The 15,232-nt window shown below is 40.8% G+C and overlaps 1 protein-coding gene across 1 annotated transcript; it reads right to left on the bottom strand.

Moving 5' to 3' along the window:
- Positions 1-3,192: 3,192 nt before the first annotated feature.
- LOC133241837 (olfactory receptor 8A1-like) lies at positions 3,193-4,461 on the bottom strand. Its single transcript, XM_061407757.1, has one exon. The coding sequence runs from the start codon at positions 4,295-4,297 to the stop codon at positions 3,224-3,226; it is 1,074 nt and encodes a 357-aa protein (XP_061263741.1). The 5' UTR covers positions 4,298-4,461; the 3' UTR covers positions 3,193-3,223.
- Positions 4,462-15,232: the final 10,771 nt, after the last annotated feature.

The following is a 15,232-nucleotide window of genomic DNA, read 5'->3' as shown; positions in this document are numbered from 1 at the left end:
CAGGCAATGGACGACTAGCAACCAACAAAAAGTGTAGTTTTGATGCAAACAAAACTATGGATATAAAAACTGGCTCTTCTCCGGAGATCCTGTGCACTAAACCGTTAGAGGCCCAGGTTAGGTGTACCTGCCTGTCCTAGGGGCAAAGGACAGGGAAGGTCAAGACACAGGTGAGCTCGGATTAATATTGGCAGGCACATGTCTCTCTGCTCCTCTTCCCCACAAAGATTGGTAGAGCAACAAGTCTCATTCTTGCTCTGAATTTCAGGATCTCATAGAAGTAGGACATGCTGGTGAACACTTCCAGGACATGTCCAGTCTTTGTCTTCCAGAAGGTACTCAGCCTGTGGGATAGCAGGCTCTCCAAAGAGCTCCCAAACTGGATTGGAAGGTCTCTGGGTTGCTCTTGACTTGAGACATGCTTTGTAATCACGTCTGTTTCCTTGCGACACCACGGACTGTTGTCTGCCAGGCTCCCCTGTCCCTGGGATTTTTCAGGCAAGATTACTGGAGTCAGTGGCCATTTCCTCATCCAGGGGATCTTTCCAACCCAGGGATCAAACCCAGGTCTTCTGTATTGGCAGGTGGATTCTTTACCACTGAGCTGTCTGTGGAGCTCCTCCTTCTTAATACACCAACCAAAAGAAACTGGAAGGAAAAAAAAAAACAAGTTTAAATACTTGAGTATTTTGTAGAGGAAAGAGGGAGGGTACATTTTCACTTCACTAGGAAGATGATTCAGGGGCCTGTGACTCCTCTCAGGAGTGAGAACAGTGCTCCCCAGTGTGGAATGCCCTCCTCCCTAGGATAAGTTGTTAGAGTACATAGTTGGGAATGGATCTTTCCATATGCATTCCACCCTTGTTCTAATCAGGTGAAAAGCTGAAAACTACATATCCCAGTGTCCCCTCTAGCTAGAGCCATGGATATGAATTAGTTCCCACTAATTTTTAAATGCATTTTTGGTGAGATTTGAAGGTGGGAGTGAGGTGGTTCTCACTCTTTAGTGTATATTGGAATCACCAGGAGATCTATTGCAACACAGATTACTGAACCCCACCCGGTAACTTTGTAGGTGTGGAGCAGGGATCCCAAATTTGCATCTCTAACAAGCTTCCAGGTGATGTTCGAACCCAAGGTTCAGCTGTTTACTGATTTTTGAGTGGCTTTTATGAGAGGCTTTATTTGTGGTGGCAGTGGTCACAGTAGCAGCAGGGAGTCACATCAATTCTGAAGTCACTTTGGGGGCATCCTCAACTTTTATTTAGTCTAAATCAGCTCTAACAAAATCATTCACTGTATTTATTCCCTTTTGCTGCAGAAAAGTAGAGTTATATGTGTTTCTCATTATAAATCACTGATTGATAAAACAGAATACCAAAAAATCGCTAGACATGAGAAAATGTTATACATCCACTGCACCGTGTCAGGCTGCTGAGTCTGAAACACGTATGCTTGATATTGTTACAAAGAAAGGGGAGTTGGGGGAAATTTTGTCCTATTGCCACTGGATTTACTGAGCAACGTTGGCAGTAGATCTCTGTGTTAATTAAGCAGAAAGCGTTTGGCAGCAATTTATAATCTGGATGACCAATCATCCTGGTTTGTCTAGGTTTGAGTGGTTTCCCCAGGTGGGGCTTCTAGTGTGAAACATGGTGAAGTGCCAGGAAACCTGGTGAGCTGGTCACTCTGTTTCTTTATTTATTCTGAAAAAGGAACTGATTTTAGGAGGCATTTGAAATTGGAAGAGCACAATTCGGGCAGGTGTGATTGACTGTTCAAAGGAGGTGCCAGGTTAAAACAAAGGGGACATCTGAGAGACAAGTGTGTGGGCTCCAAAGTCACTTAGACGTGGGCTTGATTCCCAGTGTCTTTGTTCACCAGATGTGTGACTTCAGCAAGTGACTAAACTGCATTTCCGTAGTGAAAAGCGGAAAACAGTAGTACCTAACTGTGTGAGGTGTAATTGAAATAATGCATATAAAGTGTTAGAAGAATTTCAGGGCTCAGGTATACGTTGAAAAACATGTTATTGGCTGGCATCATTATTATTGTTACTCACTTACATGAAGGGATCAAGTAGGAGTCCTTATATAGAGATTAGAGAGGAGTGAAGGAGAGAAGAGGAAGATGTTTAGATGAGGAAGGTTCTGGACATCACTTGCTGGAGACTTTCATTCCACTCTCTGCCTTGTGTACACCCAAGTGCAGAAAGTATATTGTAAATTAAGTAATATTTTCTACATAGAAATTAATAAAAAGGTGGATTTCAAACTCACTGTTGAAAGTTTAATGTTTTATTGAGGTGTAATTGATATACAATATTATACTAGTTTTGGATATAGAACATACTTATTCAATATTATTTATAGTATACTCCATTTACAGTTAGAGAACTAAACTTCATTCACGGTAAAAGAAGTGACTCATTGGAAAAGACTCTGATGCTGGGAAAGATTGAAGACAGGAGGAGAAGGGGATGACAGAGGATAACATGGTTGGATGTAATCACTGACACGATGGACATGAGTTTGAGCAAGCTCCAGGAGTTGGTGATGGACAGGGAAGCCTGGCATGCTGCAGTCCATGGGGTCACAAAGACTCGGACACAATTGAGTGACTGAACTGAATTTACAGTTAAGCAGACATAAAAGATGTGTGTTTGATCCCTGCATCAGAAAGATCATCTAGGGGAGGAAATGGGAACCCACTCTAATATTCTTGCCTGGGAAACCCCATGGAGAGAGGAACCTGGAGGGCCACAGTCCATATGGTTACAAGGAATTGGTCATGACTGAAGCGACTTAGTATGCAGAGAACTAAGAAATAATGGCTATATTTCCGTGTGTTGTACATTACATCCCTGTTGCCTATTCATTTTATATAGAGTGGTCTGTGTCTCTCAATCCCCTCCTCTTACCTTGCCCATCCCTGCTTTCCTCTACTCAATGGTAAACACTACTTTCTCTATGTGTGAGTCTGTGAATGTTTAAAGCTTTGTTAAAATCCAGTTAAGATAGTGGGATTTATTAAGGGAATCAGGATATAGCATATGCTTCCCAAACGAGGGAAAAGATAAAGAAATCAGAGGAGAGGGTGGATGGGAAGGAAGAGGCAAGGAGGCAGGCGCAGTCTCCCAGCCATCCAAAGAAGGGACAGCTTCCCATCCGGGTGTGCAAGCATTCTTAGGGCTTCTGTCTGGGATTCATAACAACTTTTAAAACTAAGAAAGAGTAATAACATTTGCCTTAAAACATTTTCCTCTCAGGGTTTTCTGCATGGCAGCCTTTACGTCCTTATTTCTCAAGCTGTAGATCAGGGGGTTCAGCATGGGGATCACTGCAGTGTAGAGCACGGAGGCCACATTCTCCTGGGCCAGGGAACTGGCCGTGGAGGGTTTCAAGTATATGAAAGCAGTTGTTCCATAGAACATCCCCATGGCTGCAAAGTGGGAGCTGCAGGTGCTGAAAGCTTTGGACATTCCCTCCGTGGTTCTGATGCGGAAGATACTGGACAGGATGAAGTCATAGGAAACAAGGATTGTTAAGCTGGTGACTATGATATCAAATCCAGCCAAAGAGAATACTATCATGTCAATATGATAGGTGCTAAAGCAGGAGAGTTTCATAAGGGCAAGGATGTCACAGTAATAATGACTGATGAGTGTCTCACAATAGGACAGTTTTGACAAGATGATAGTCTCTATGTTTGAGCCAATGACTGACATGACATAGACCCCAGCCAATAGCAGGAAGCAGGCTCGTTGAGACATGATGATGTTGTAAAACAGAGGTCTGCAGATGGCAACGTAGCGGTCATAGGCCATCACTGTCAGTGTGTAACTCTCAGTAACGACAAATAGAAGGAAGAAGTAGAGCTGGGCCATGCACCCTGCATAGGAGATGGTGTTCTTCCCTGATACAAAGTTCACCAGCATCTTAGGGGTAGTGACAGAGGAGTAGCAGAGATCCACAAAGGACAGGTTGCTGAGGAAATAGTACATGGGGGTGTGAAGCTGAGCGTTCAGACAAATCAGGGCTATCATGCCCAGGTTCCCTACCATAGTGACTGAGTAGATCCCAAGGAAGAGGAAGAAGAGGGGGAGCTGGAGCTCTGGTTGACTTGTTAAACCTCCGAGAATGAACTCTGTCACTGTAGAGTGATTTTCTGCAGCCATTCTCCTTGGGGGACCTGTGTGATGAGAGAAGAATTGCATGAAAGGCTGCTTCTTGCACTGCTTGGTGAAGCTAGTTTTGAGACTCTGGGCCAGCTGTGCGATCCTGATGTCTTTCCTCATGAATATTCCCTCATCCTGCTGTTTGTTTTGGGAGGAAGACAAGACCCTGAGTATTTCAAAGATGAGCCCCAAAGGGGGCAAGATCTGGAGCTGCTGTCACTTTCGTGGTTCTGAAACAGCCTAGCACAGTGGGTCTTAAAGTGCAGTTCCTGGGCCAGCATCATTGGCATTACATGAAGACGTCAGAGATGCAGATTCTCAGGCCTCTCCCCAGACCTACCAAGTCAGGAACTCTGGGATGGGGCCCAGTGATCTGTGTACCACACTGTCTCCAGATGAGGCTGAAGAAGGTTCAAGTTTGCGACTCTCAATCCTGTAGGTAATAAGCACTAGAGTGAATATCAGAGATATATTTTGTTTCAGAATTGAAATTCTTCTATCATTTATGCAAGTCCTAAATATTGACTGAATGTGAACATCCAGTAACCGATCTCAGATTGATGAAGTGTCAGGGGGATATATTAGCTACAACAGTATCATTGAGTTTCAAGTCCATTTCTGTGTCTGAAAGATGAAGAGATGAGTGATAACAATTTCTAAGGTGGTTGTAGAAATAATATGGGATGATGCAGTTAGAATCTTTTATTCAAGATGCCATTTCTTACACAAATGTGAGCTGTCAGTAGATGTCTGGAATGTTTTTCTAGTGTTTCACTGGCCTCAGGCCCTAAGGCAGTATACATTGGCTGTATATTATAATCAGTTGCAACATTTAAAAAGTGTTGATATCTATGTTCCACCCAGAGAGATTCTAATTAATTCCTCTCTGGTGAAGCCTGGGCCCTGACATATAGGTTATTCCAGGGTAAATGCTCACCAGCTACTTTTATTATTGTTCTTGTTTTCATTTTTTGATCATGATGTCAAACCCTCATCTCCCTAACGACAAAGTACTTAAGTTACAGACATGTCCTAAGAAGCATGGATCATCATTGCTGGATATGATACCTATAGATATCCCTTCTCTGACAGGTATTCTTTAAGTTAAAGTCTTAAATTTGCACTATTTTAATTGGTTACTTATACAGTTACTAACTTTTGTATACTGCTCTTTAAGAGTCATTCTCATTAACTCCTCTAAAGAATACTGCATATAAGGAGAAATGTGTTAAGAGTAGAATTTTCATTCGAATGTTTATATGGAGAAAACTGAAGTGCCAGACACTAGTGACTTTTCAGAGACTTTCTAATTATGAAGAACTTGAAACTGAAACTGCTTTCTTTTGATCATGAACGCTTCCCTTGGCCGAAGTGTGTAGCCTTACAAATTCACGCACCTAGAGGTCTAAGCAATGTTGTGGTTGAATGTGTTTTATGTTTGATGTCTGACATTGTGCATAGCACATGAAAAGGGGAATGCTATATTATTTTCCTATTCTCTAGGAAGCAGAAGCTCTAAAATTTAAATAAGTTATCAAAAAGCGTAAAAGTAGGAAGATACAGAACTGGGTCTAACTAAACCTTAGGACTTCTGTCTACCAGTTTGTTATTTGTCCACTAAACTCTGTTACCTGGGTACTCTTTCTGCCCCCTTCTGATGCCTATGTCAGAAGCTTTCTCTATCTCCTTTATACTTTAATAAAACTTTATTACACACACACACACACACACAAATAAACTCTGTTACCTTGTTCTAGATTATCTTCCTTGTAGCTACTGCTGCTGCTGCTAAGTCGCTTCAGTCATGTCCGACTCTGTTCGACCCCATAGATGGCAGCCCACCAGGCTCCCCCGTCCCTTGGATTCTCCAGGCAAGAACACTGGAGTGGGTTGCCATTGCCTTCTCCAATGCATGAAAGTGAAAAGTGAAAGTGAAGTCGCTCAGTCGAGCCCGACTCTTAGCAACCCCATGACTGCAGCCCACCAGGCTCCTCCGTCCATGGGATTTTCCAGGCAAGAGTACTGGAGTGGGGTGTCATTGCCTTCTCTGCTTCTTTGTAGCAGTTTATTATTATTTAGTGAAGTTAACTTATTGAATTTTTGGACAAAGATGATAGATTTTATGGCCAATTTAAGATGCATTAAAGAAAAATTATCAGGACTTCCCTGGTGGTTCAGTGGTTAAGAATCTGTCTGCCAGTGCAGGCGACATGAGTTTGATCCCTGGTCTGGGAAGATCCCTCATGCCACAGAGCAACTAAGCCCGTGTGCCACAACTACTAAGCTTGAGTTCTGCAGCTACTGAAGCCTGTGCCCTAGATCCCATGCTGTGCAACAAGATCAGCAGCTGTCATGAGAAGCCCACACACAGAACTAGAGAGCAGCCTTTACTTGACGCAACTAGAGGAAGCCTTGTGCAACTCCAAAGACCCAGTGCAGGCAAAAATAAATAAACTAATTAATTAATTTAAGAAATAAAAAAGAAAAATTACCAAGCCAGTATATGTGCATTGCAGAAAATCAGGAATACAAATAAGCAAAAATAAAATAACCTTCCGGCTCCTTGGAGACAAGCACTAGTCATTACTATTGTTTTAGGTGTTTTTCAATGTTTCAGTGCATATATGCATCCCTGATTCAATGGACATGAACTTGAGCAAACTCTGGGAGATGATGAGGGACAGGGGGGCCTGGCATGCATGGCATCCACGGGTTTGCCAAGAGTCGGACACGACTTGGTGACTGAATATCAACAAAATATGTTATCTAGGTGTCTCTGGTGGCTCAGATGGTAAAGTATCTGCTTGCAATGCAGAAGACCCAAGGTTCCATCCCTGGGTTGGGAAGATCCCCTGGAGGTGGGCATGGCAACTGACTCCAACATTCTTGCCTGGAGAATCCCATGGACAGAGGAGCCTGGTAGGCTACAGTCTGCAGGGTCCAAAAGAGTCCAACATTGCTGAGCATGTCATTTCACTTTCACATATGTATCTATATATGTATAAGCATACACGTATTTTAAATAATTTTTGTAACGTGCTTTTTAAATGTATCACTTTATAATGCCTTGTCTCATTCCTATAATAATAGTAACTTCAGCACTAACTATATATTTTTTTCTAGTGTAAAAATCCAGCATGAAGACAAGAAAATCTGAGTTTCACTATAAACTATACATGTTAAATTACTGACGGTTAAATTGCTAATTTTATAATAATTGCTATCAGAGGTAACTAAGATTTTTTGAGTATTATTTCTGTTAATTGTAAAAATGAAAAAATTCTTGCAGGGAGCAACAATAGATTAAAAATATCTTACAAATTCCCTTCAACTCAAATTCTGCCTCTTAAAACTTAATAAACATAGACAATCCACCTAGAATACACCATTGCCAGAAATCACAGGGCCATACGGACTGAAAAGTATTTACTTCGTGAGGTGCAGATGGGAAAATCCTAGACAGCATTGACTTAATTATTGATTCCCACAATCATCTAACAATATAAAACAGGAAAACATGACCCCATATTTGATATCAGTCACTACAGTTCCTACCTCCAGTTCTACCAGACCATCAGAGGCTCAGGATTGCTGCCCACAAGAACACAGCACACAAAGAAAAACCACCCGGAGATGAAGGTAAACACAGGGTTGGAGATAGCTTGCATCAGACACAAGAGGTGATGAAAGAAATATTTTTCTCATAGAATTGTTTTTTATAAAATTAATTCCTTTATTTTAATTGGAAGCTAATTACTTTACAATATTGTAGTGGTTCTTGCCATCATAGAATTGTTTAAATTCTAATTAAATACCTCTGCTGATGTGCAGCTGTACACAGTCTCCTGGAAGTATTTGGAAATGCCTCGATTTTGACAGTTAGGAAATCAATATTGGTAAATGAGAGAACCATATAGATTTACATCTAATCCTAAAGTTACTCAAAGGGGCCAGCCCCATCATGAAAAAAGGGTCCATGAGGTTGGGAGATGTGTGGGTGTGTTTATATGTATATGAGCAGAACTTCTCCTGGGAGGCAGTCACTTCAGAGACTGTGGGCCTTCGCAAAGGACAATTAGAGTTTTGATTTACACTTGCGCTGCGAATTATGTTCTTGGGTCCCAAGTGAGTTAATTTTCCTTTTATTGGGGAAGTCAACTTGCTGTTTGAGAAACTACAGTCTAATGCCTCCTTTCAAGTAATTTAGCGTCAATGAGTCCATCACCATCCACAGTATCATCATTACAAGCAGCGCCACCAGCCCCACTACCCCCGCGGTTATTATTATCAACACCATTGTCAGTCACTGTCATTATGGCTGTTACTCATAATTAGTTATTCACGATCACGCATAACCAATTATGATTAAAAGGCTTATTTGAAAAGATTTAAAGAATAGAGTTGACTGTTTTAATAAAACTGTGTAATTTCACTAAAGGAACGTTAATTCATAAGGAGTGCTAAATTTGTCACCTTGATGTTGGACCTGTAGATTGACTGTGTAGAATGGGAGGAGGTTGAGGGCATAAGAAGGTAGATTTGTAAGAATTCTTCACTTGTATATTCTCATTCATAAGGAAAATATGCTGATAAGAATGTGCCCTTTTCAAGACTACATTCAGTAATATATTATCTGTGAAAATGGTGCTAGTGAAGATTTTTAAATTAAACTTTTTATTTTGAGTTAATTGTAGATTCACATAGGGGTACAAGAAATAATAGAGAGAGATCCTGTGTACCCCTAAGCAGTTTCCCCCAATGGGGACAATTTGCAGAATTATAATACAATATCACACCCAGGATGTCCTTGGAATTTGCCAAGAAAGAATACTGATGTGGGTAGCCATTCCCTTCTCCAGGGGATCTTCCTGATCCAGGGATCGAGCCCTCATCTTCCACATTGCAGGAAGATTCTTTTCCCTCTGAGCCACTGGGGAAGCCCCACATATCGATTGATCTTCTTCAGATTTCCCCATTCTTATTTATACTCATTTGTGTGTATGTAAATTAACCTCAAAGCAATTTTATCACATGCACAGATTGTGTATCCATCACCACAGTTCATATAGAAACGTTTACCTCACCTTCATTTTCTAATTTTCAAAATAATAATTTAGTTTCTGATTATCTACCAAAGAAAGTTAGTTATTTTTCTTTAGTATCTTAACCATATTTAGTATCCTATTTTAACCATATTTTATGTGTGTTTCAGTTCATTGCAATCATTGTCCTTATATAGCTTAACATATTCTTGCCTGGAGAATCCCATGGGTAGAGAAGCCTGTCTACACTGCATGGGTTGCAAAGAGTCAGACCCAACTGGGTGACTAACACTTTCACTATGTACCCGCTAGAGATGCTAACACTTGAAAATGTGACAATATCGTTTTGTTGAGAATGCAGAGCAAGTGCTTCTCCTTGCTTCTTATATAGTACTTCTTACACAGTGCTACTCCACTTCTTATACAGTGCTAATGGAAAATAAAATCAAACAACTTCTTTGTAGGATTGTTTGGTAGTTTCTTTTAAACTTGCCTATGGCCAAACAATTCTTAGATATTTATCTAAGGTAAATGAAAACATAGGTTCAGAAAGAGTTCTGTACATGAATTCTTATATATCCTTTATTCACAGTAACTCAAACTGGAAACTACCAACTGTCCATCAACAGGTAAGAAACAATTTGTGGATATATAGAAGCGATGGATTACTACTAATAAAAAAGAAATATATTATTGATACACGCAACAATATGAAAGACTTCAAAAGCATTGTGTTGGGCAAAACCTATCAGACACCGTAGGGTCCGTATTGTGTATTCTGATCAGGGAAAACTAATAAATTGTTATAGAAAGTAAGTCAGTGGCTGTGTGAATTTAGGGATAGAGGGGAGATTCCATACTTTGGAGTTGTGACTTAGCTCCATTTCTTTTATTTGTAAAAGGTATGTATGTATGTATATGTATATATATGATCTCACATTCTGTGATTATTGATTGATTTTGGGTGTTAAGATGCACTGTTTTTTTTTTTTTTTAAAGGACCCATTTTTCTGTAGTATAACTGACATAATGAGTACAGTATTATTAGTCTGAGACAAGCATACACCAGTGAGGGCTTCCCAGGTGGCTCTAGTGGTAAAGGACCTGCCTGCCAACGCAGGAGACGTAAGACATGGTGTCTAACTGTTGCAAATTGTAATTGAAAGAAGGCATATAGCGCATTTAGAAGAGTTGTGTGGCTCAAATAGGTGCCCCAAACATGGTAGTGGCTAGCATTATTATTACTGTGATTAAGAAATTCATAGAAAGGGGTGAGGTAGAAGTTCTTGGGCAGGAATAAGTAGGGAGGAGTGGAAAAGAGGAGAGGAGGAAGTCCAGGTGAGAAAGACTCTGGGCCTCACTTCCTGGTCACTCTGAGATCCACCTCTCTCTGCCTTGTGTACTTCCAAGTGGAAAAAACTAGGAAGTGGGCTGAGAAATACTTTCTACATAGAAGAAAATTAAACAGTGAATGACTCTCGAACTCAGCTAAAGTTTAATTTATTGAAAGGTAGTTGATTTACAATATTATATTTGTTTCAGATGGACCACATTTTTATAGGTGACTCTGTTTAAAGTAACTATATATTAGTGGCCATGCTTATTTATTTTATGCATAGTAGTTATATGCTTAATCCCCTGGCTCTCTTCTACCCCACCACCCCAAGTAATCACTCTTTTTTCTCTATCTGTGAGTCTGTGAAACTTGAAAAAAAATTATATTGAATTACAATTTAGCTAGTAGAGTTTACCAAAGGACTCAGGATAGAGAAAAGGCTTCTGAAATAAGGAAAATAAAGATAATATCAGCTGGTTTTAAATAGAGATGAGAGAAGAGAGAGGGCAAGAAGGAGGAGGTAAGAAGGCAGGAGAAGTCACCCAGCCATGCAGAGAAGGGACTGTTTCCTTTCCCTGGTGGGCAAGGATTCAGAGGGTTTCCCTCTGGGATTCATAAGAACTTATTCTTAAATTTGAGCAAGAACGATGACATGTGCCTGAAAATAATTTTCCCCTTGGAGTTTTCTGGGTGGCCACATTTACCTCCTTAAACCTCAAGCTGTAGATCAGGAGGTTCAGTATGGGGACCCCTGTGGTGTAAAACCCTGAGGCCATGTTCTCCTGGGCCAGGGAACTGGCTGTGGAGGGTTTTAAGTACATGAAGGCAATAATTCCATAGAAAATCCCCATGGCTGCAAAGTGGGAGCTGCAAGTGCTGAAGGCTTTGGAACTTTCCTCTGTGGTGCTGCTGTGGAGGATACTGGACAGGATGAAGGCACAGGAAATTAGCCCTGTTAGGTTTAGGATTTTATTTTATCATGATTGTGCCCCTCCTACTGTTTCTTTGCAGCTTCTCCTTTGTCTCTGGATGAGGGGTATCTTTTTTTGGAGAGTTCCAGTGTATTCCTGCAAATGGTTGTTGAACAACTTATTTTCTCCCATAGTTATCTAATATCATAAAATAGTAAAACATGAGCCTGTACTTGATGGTAGTCACTGCAATTATTACTCCAGTTCTAGCAGACCATCAGAGGCTTAGGATTGCTGCCCATAAGAACGTGGGACACAAGAAAAAACCCTTACCTTAGAGATGAAGGTAAACATGATTGCAAATAGCTTGTATTAGAAACAAGAGTTCATGAAAGAAATGTTTTTCTCACACAGTTGCTTTAAATTGTAATCAAATACCTGTGCTGATGAAAAGTGGAACATGCTCTCCTGGAAATTTTAGAATATGCCTCAGTTTCAACAGTCAGGAAATAAATCATAGGAAATGAGAAGACCACACAGGCTTATGAAGTGGAATATGGTCACTGAGATGGGGAGACTTGGAGACCTGTTTAAATATGTGGGTATATGGATAAAGGTTCTCCTGGGATGGAGTCACTTCGGAGACTGGAGTCCTTAGAAAAAGAGCAATTAAGACCCTGGTTTTTGTGTTTTTGTGTCCCAAGTGTCCCAAGGGTGTTAATTTTCCTTTTACTGGGGAAGTCAACTTGCTTCTTGAGAAACTATAATCTAGTGCATCCTTTCAAATATTTTACACCCACAGATCCATCATCATCATCATTAACATCAACATCACCACTTCCACCAGCATCACCACAAACACCCACAACCATCTTGGTCATTACCACCGACACCATCATCAGTCACTACTATTATTACAGCTTTTACTCATCATTAGTTATTCACTGTATGGATGTGAGAGTTGGACTGTAAAGAAAGCTGAGTGCTGAAGAATTGATACTTTTGAGGTGTGGTGTTGGAGAAGACTATTGAGAGTCCCTTGGACTGCAAGGAGATCCAACCAGTCCATCCTAAAGGAGATCAGTCCTGGGTGTTCATTGGAGGGACTGATTTTGAAGCTGAAACTCCAATACTTTGGCCACCTGATGTGAAGAGCTGACTCATTTGAAAAGACCCTGATGCTGGCAAAGATTGAGGGCTGGAGGAGAAGGGGATGACAGAAGATGAGATGGTTGGATGGCATCACCGGCTCAATGGACATGAGTTTGGGTAAACTCCGTGAGTTGGTGATGGACAGGGAGGCCTGGGGTACTGCGGTTCATGGGGTTTCAAAGAGTCAGACACGACTGAGAGACTGAATTGAACTGATTAGGCATATCAGCTAGGCTTTAAGTTTTTATTTTAAAGTGTCTTCAAACAGATGGAAATGTTAATAAAAACTTATAGTTTCAGTGAAGCAATGCCAGTTTATAAGGAATGCTGAAATTTTTACTTTGCTCCTGAACCTTTAGATGAGTAGTGTTTGAATTACAGGAGTTTGAAGGGCATAAGAAGGTCAGCTTTTAAGAACTCTTCATGAACATTTTGTCCTTCATAAGGGAAATATGTTTAAAAGAATATGTACTTTTCAAGAATACATTCATTTAGCTATCATTTATGAAAATGTTGCTAATTCAGATTGTAAATTAAAGTTTTTCTCGAGAAAATTGTACAGTATATTCACATGGAGGTACAAGAAATAATATATTGATAGATGCTATGTATCCTTTAAATAGTTAACCCAATGGTAACATTTTACACAATTATAGTACAATATCACATGTGGAATATTCCATGTTACCATAGAGGGTCCACCAAACTCTGATTTCCTCTGTTTTATTTATACTCATTTCTAAATGTACTTGAAAGAGAGGGAGGAGCCAAGATGGCGGAGGAGTAGGATGGGGAGAACACTTTCTCCCCCACAAATTCATCAAAAGAGCATTTAAACATCGAGTAAATTCCACAAAACAACTTCTGAATGCTGGCAGAGGACATCACGCACCCAGAAAAGCAACCCAACTCTTCGAAAGGAGGTAGGAAAAAATATAAAAGACAAAAAAAAAAAAGAGACAAAGAGGGAGGGACGGAGTTCCGTCCCAGGAAGGGAGTCTTAAAAAGAGAGAAGTTTCCAAACACCAGGAAACCTTCTCACTGCCGAATCTGTGCTGAGCTTTGGAAGCACAGAGGGCAACATAACAGGGAGAAAAAATAAATAAACAATTAAAACTCGCAGATTGGGAGCCCTACGGTAACTCCCCCAGAGGAGAAGCAGCGCAGACGCCTGCATCCACCATTAGCAAGCGGGGGCTGGGCAGGGAGGCGCGGCGTGGGCTGCATCGCTGAGAGTAAGAATCTGGCGTAAATACCCTGAGCGCTATCTGAGCGAAATAATTTGGGCTAGCAAACCAGACTGTGGGATATCTACCACGCGAAAAGCCAGCCCTAACCTAAGACACCACCAGGCCCGCACACGGAACAAAGGACTGAACAGAGATAGCCGGCTGCAGACCTTCCCCCTCCAGTGACACGCAGCCAGAGCCGGAAGGGGGCAATCGCAGCCCCAGAGAGACATTATCTATAAAACTGTAAGCAAGCTTCTTTGCTAACTAAAACTTCTTGGGGGTCTGGACGGTCAATATCTGCCTGAGAAGGTGCGCTGGTTTTACACCCAGATAACCGAGTGGCGGGGAGGCGATAAGTCGCAGCATTGGCACTCGCCAAACACCTCATCACCTGAGCTGCTTGGACCTGGGAAGAGCACAAAACGCAGGCCCAACTGAGTCTGCGCCTCTGAGGACTACCCGAGTGCCTGAACCTGAGCGGCTTGGACCTGGGAGGTACATGCAGCCCAGGGCTGGCCTCGGATGGTTCCCAGCGGAACAACCTAGAGCCCGAGCAGTGTGGGGGCAGACCCAGTGTGGCTGAGGCACTGTGAGCACATGCCAGTGTTACTTGTTTGCAGCATCCCTCCCTCCCTCCCCACAGCGCGACTGAACAAGTGAGCCTAAAAAAAAAAAAAAAAAAAAAAGTGTCTCCACCGTCCCCTTTGTGTCAGGGCGGAAACCAGACACTGAAGAGACCAGCCAACAGAAGAAGTTATAACAGAGGGAAACGCCTTGGAAGCTACAGGCAATAGATTAAAACCCTGTGGTTACTACGGGCTACATAGGAAGGGGCCTATAAATCTTGAGAAATATAAGTTGGACCAAGGAACTAGCCAAAAATGAACTGAACCCACAATATTCACAACAAAACCAGAGAAAGTCCTAGATATATTTTTACTATTTTTACGATCATTCTTTCTTTTTTTTTTATTAAAAAAATTTTTTTAAGTCCTCTATTGTTCCTTTAATTTTCACTTTTATAACCTATTACTTTGCAAAAAAAAAAAAAAAAAGACCCTATTTTTTTCTTCTTCAGCAAACTTCATATATATATATTTTATAATTTTTTGACCTTGTTTTTTTTTTTCTTCTTCTTTTCTTTAACATTGTATTTTTGAAATTCCAAACTCTACTCTAGATTTTTAATTTTAGCTTTTTGGTATATGTTATCAATTTTGTACCTATAGTTTTTTTTTATAATTTCTGTGACTTTTTTTCCCCCCTCTGTTTCTTTCTCTTCTTCTTTTATATAACATTGTATATCTGAAATTCCAAACTCTACTCTAGATTTTTAATTTTTGCTTTTTGGTATTAGTTATCAATTTTGTACCTGTATTTTC

This window comes from Bos javanicus, chromosome 29, assembly GCF_032452875.1.
Source record: "Bos javanicus breed banteng chromosome 29, ARS-OSU_banteng_1.0, whole genome shotgun sequence".
Taxonomy (NCBI): Eukaryota; Metazoa; Chordata; class Mammalia; order Artiodactyla; family Bovidae; genus Bos; species Bos javanicus.
The sequence above is the reverse complement of the archived record's forward strand: the minus strand, read 5'-3'. Positions and strand labels throughout refer to the sequence as shown.

Excerpts from the sequence above, each read along its gene's own strand:
- LOC133241837 (XM_061407757.1), bottom strand. The coding sequence starts at position 4,297 with ATGAGGAAAGACATCAGGATCGCACAGCTGGCCCAGAGTCTCAAAACT.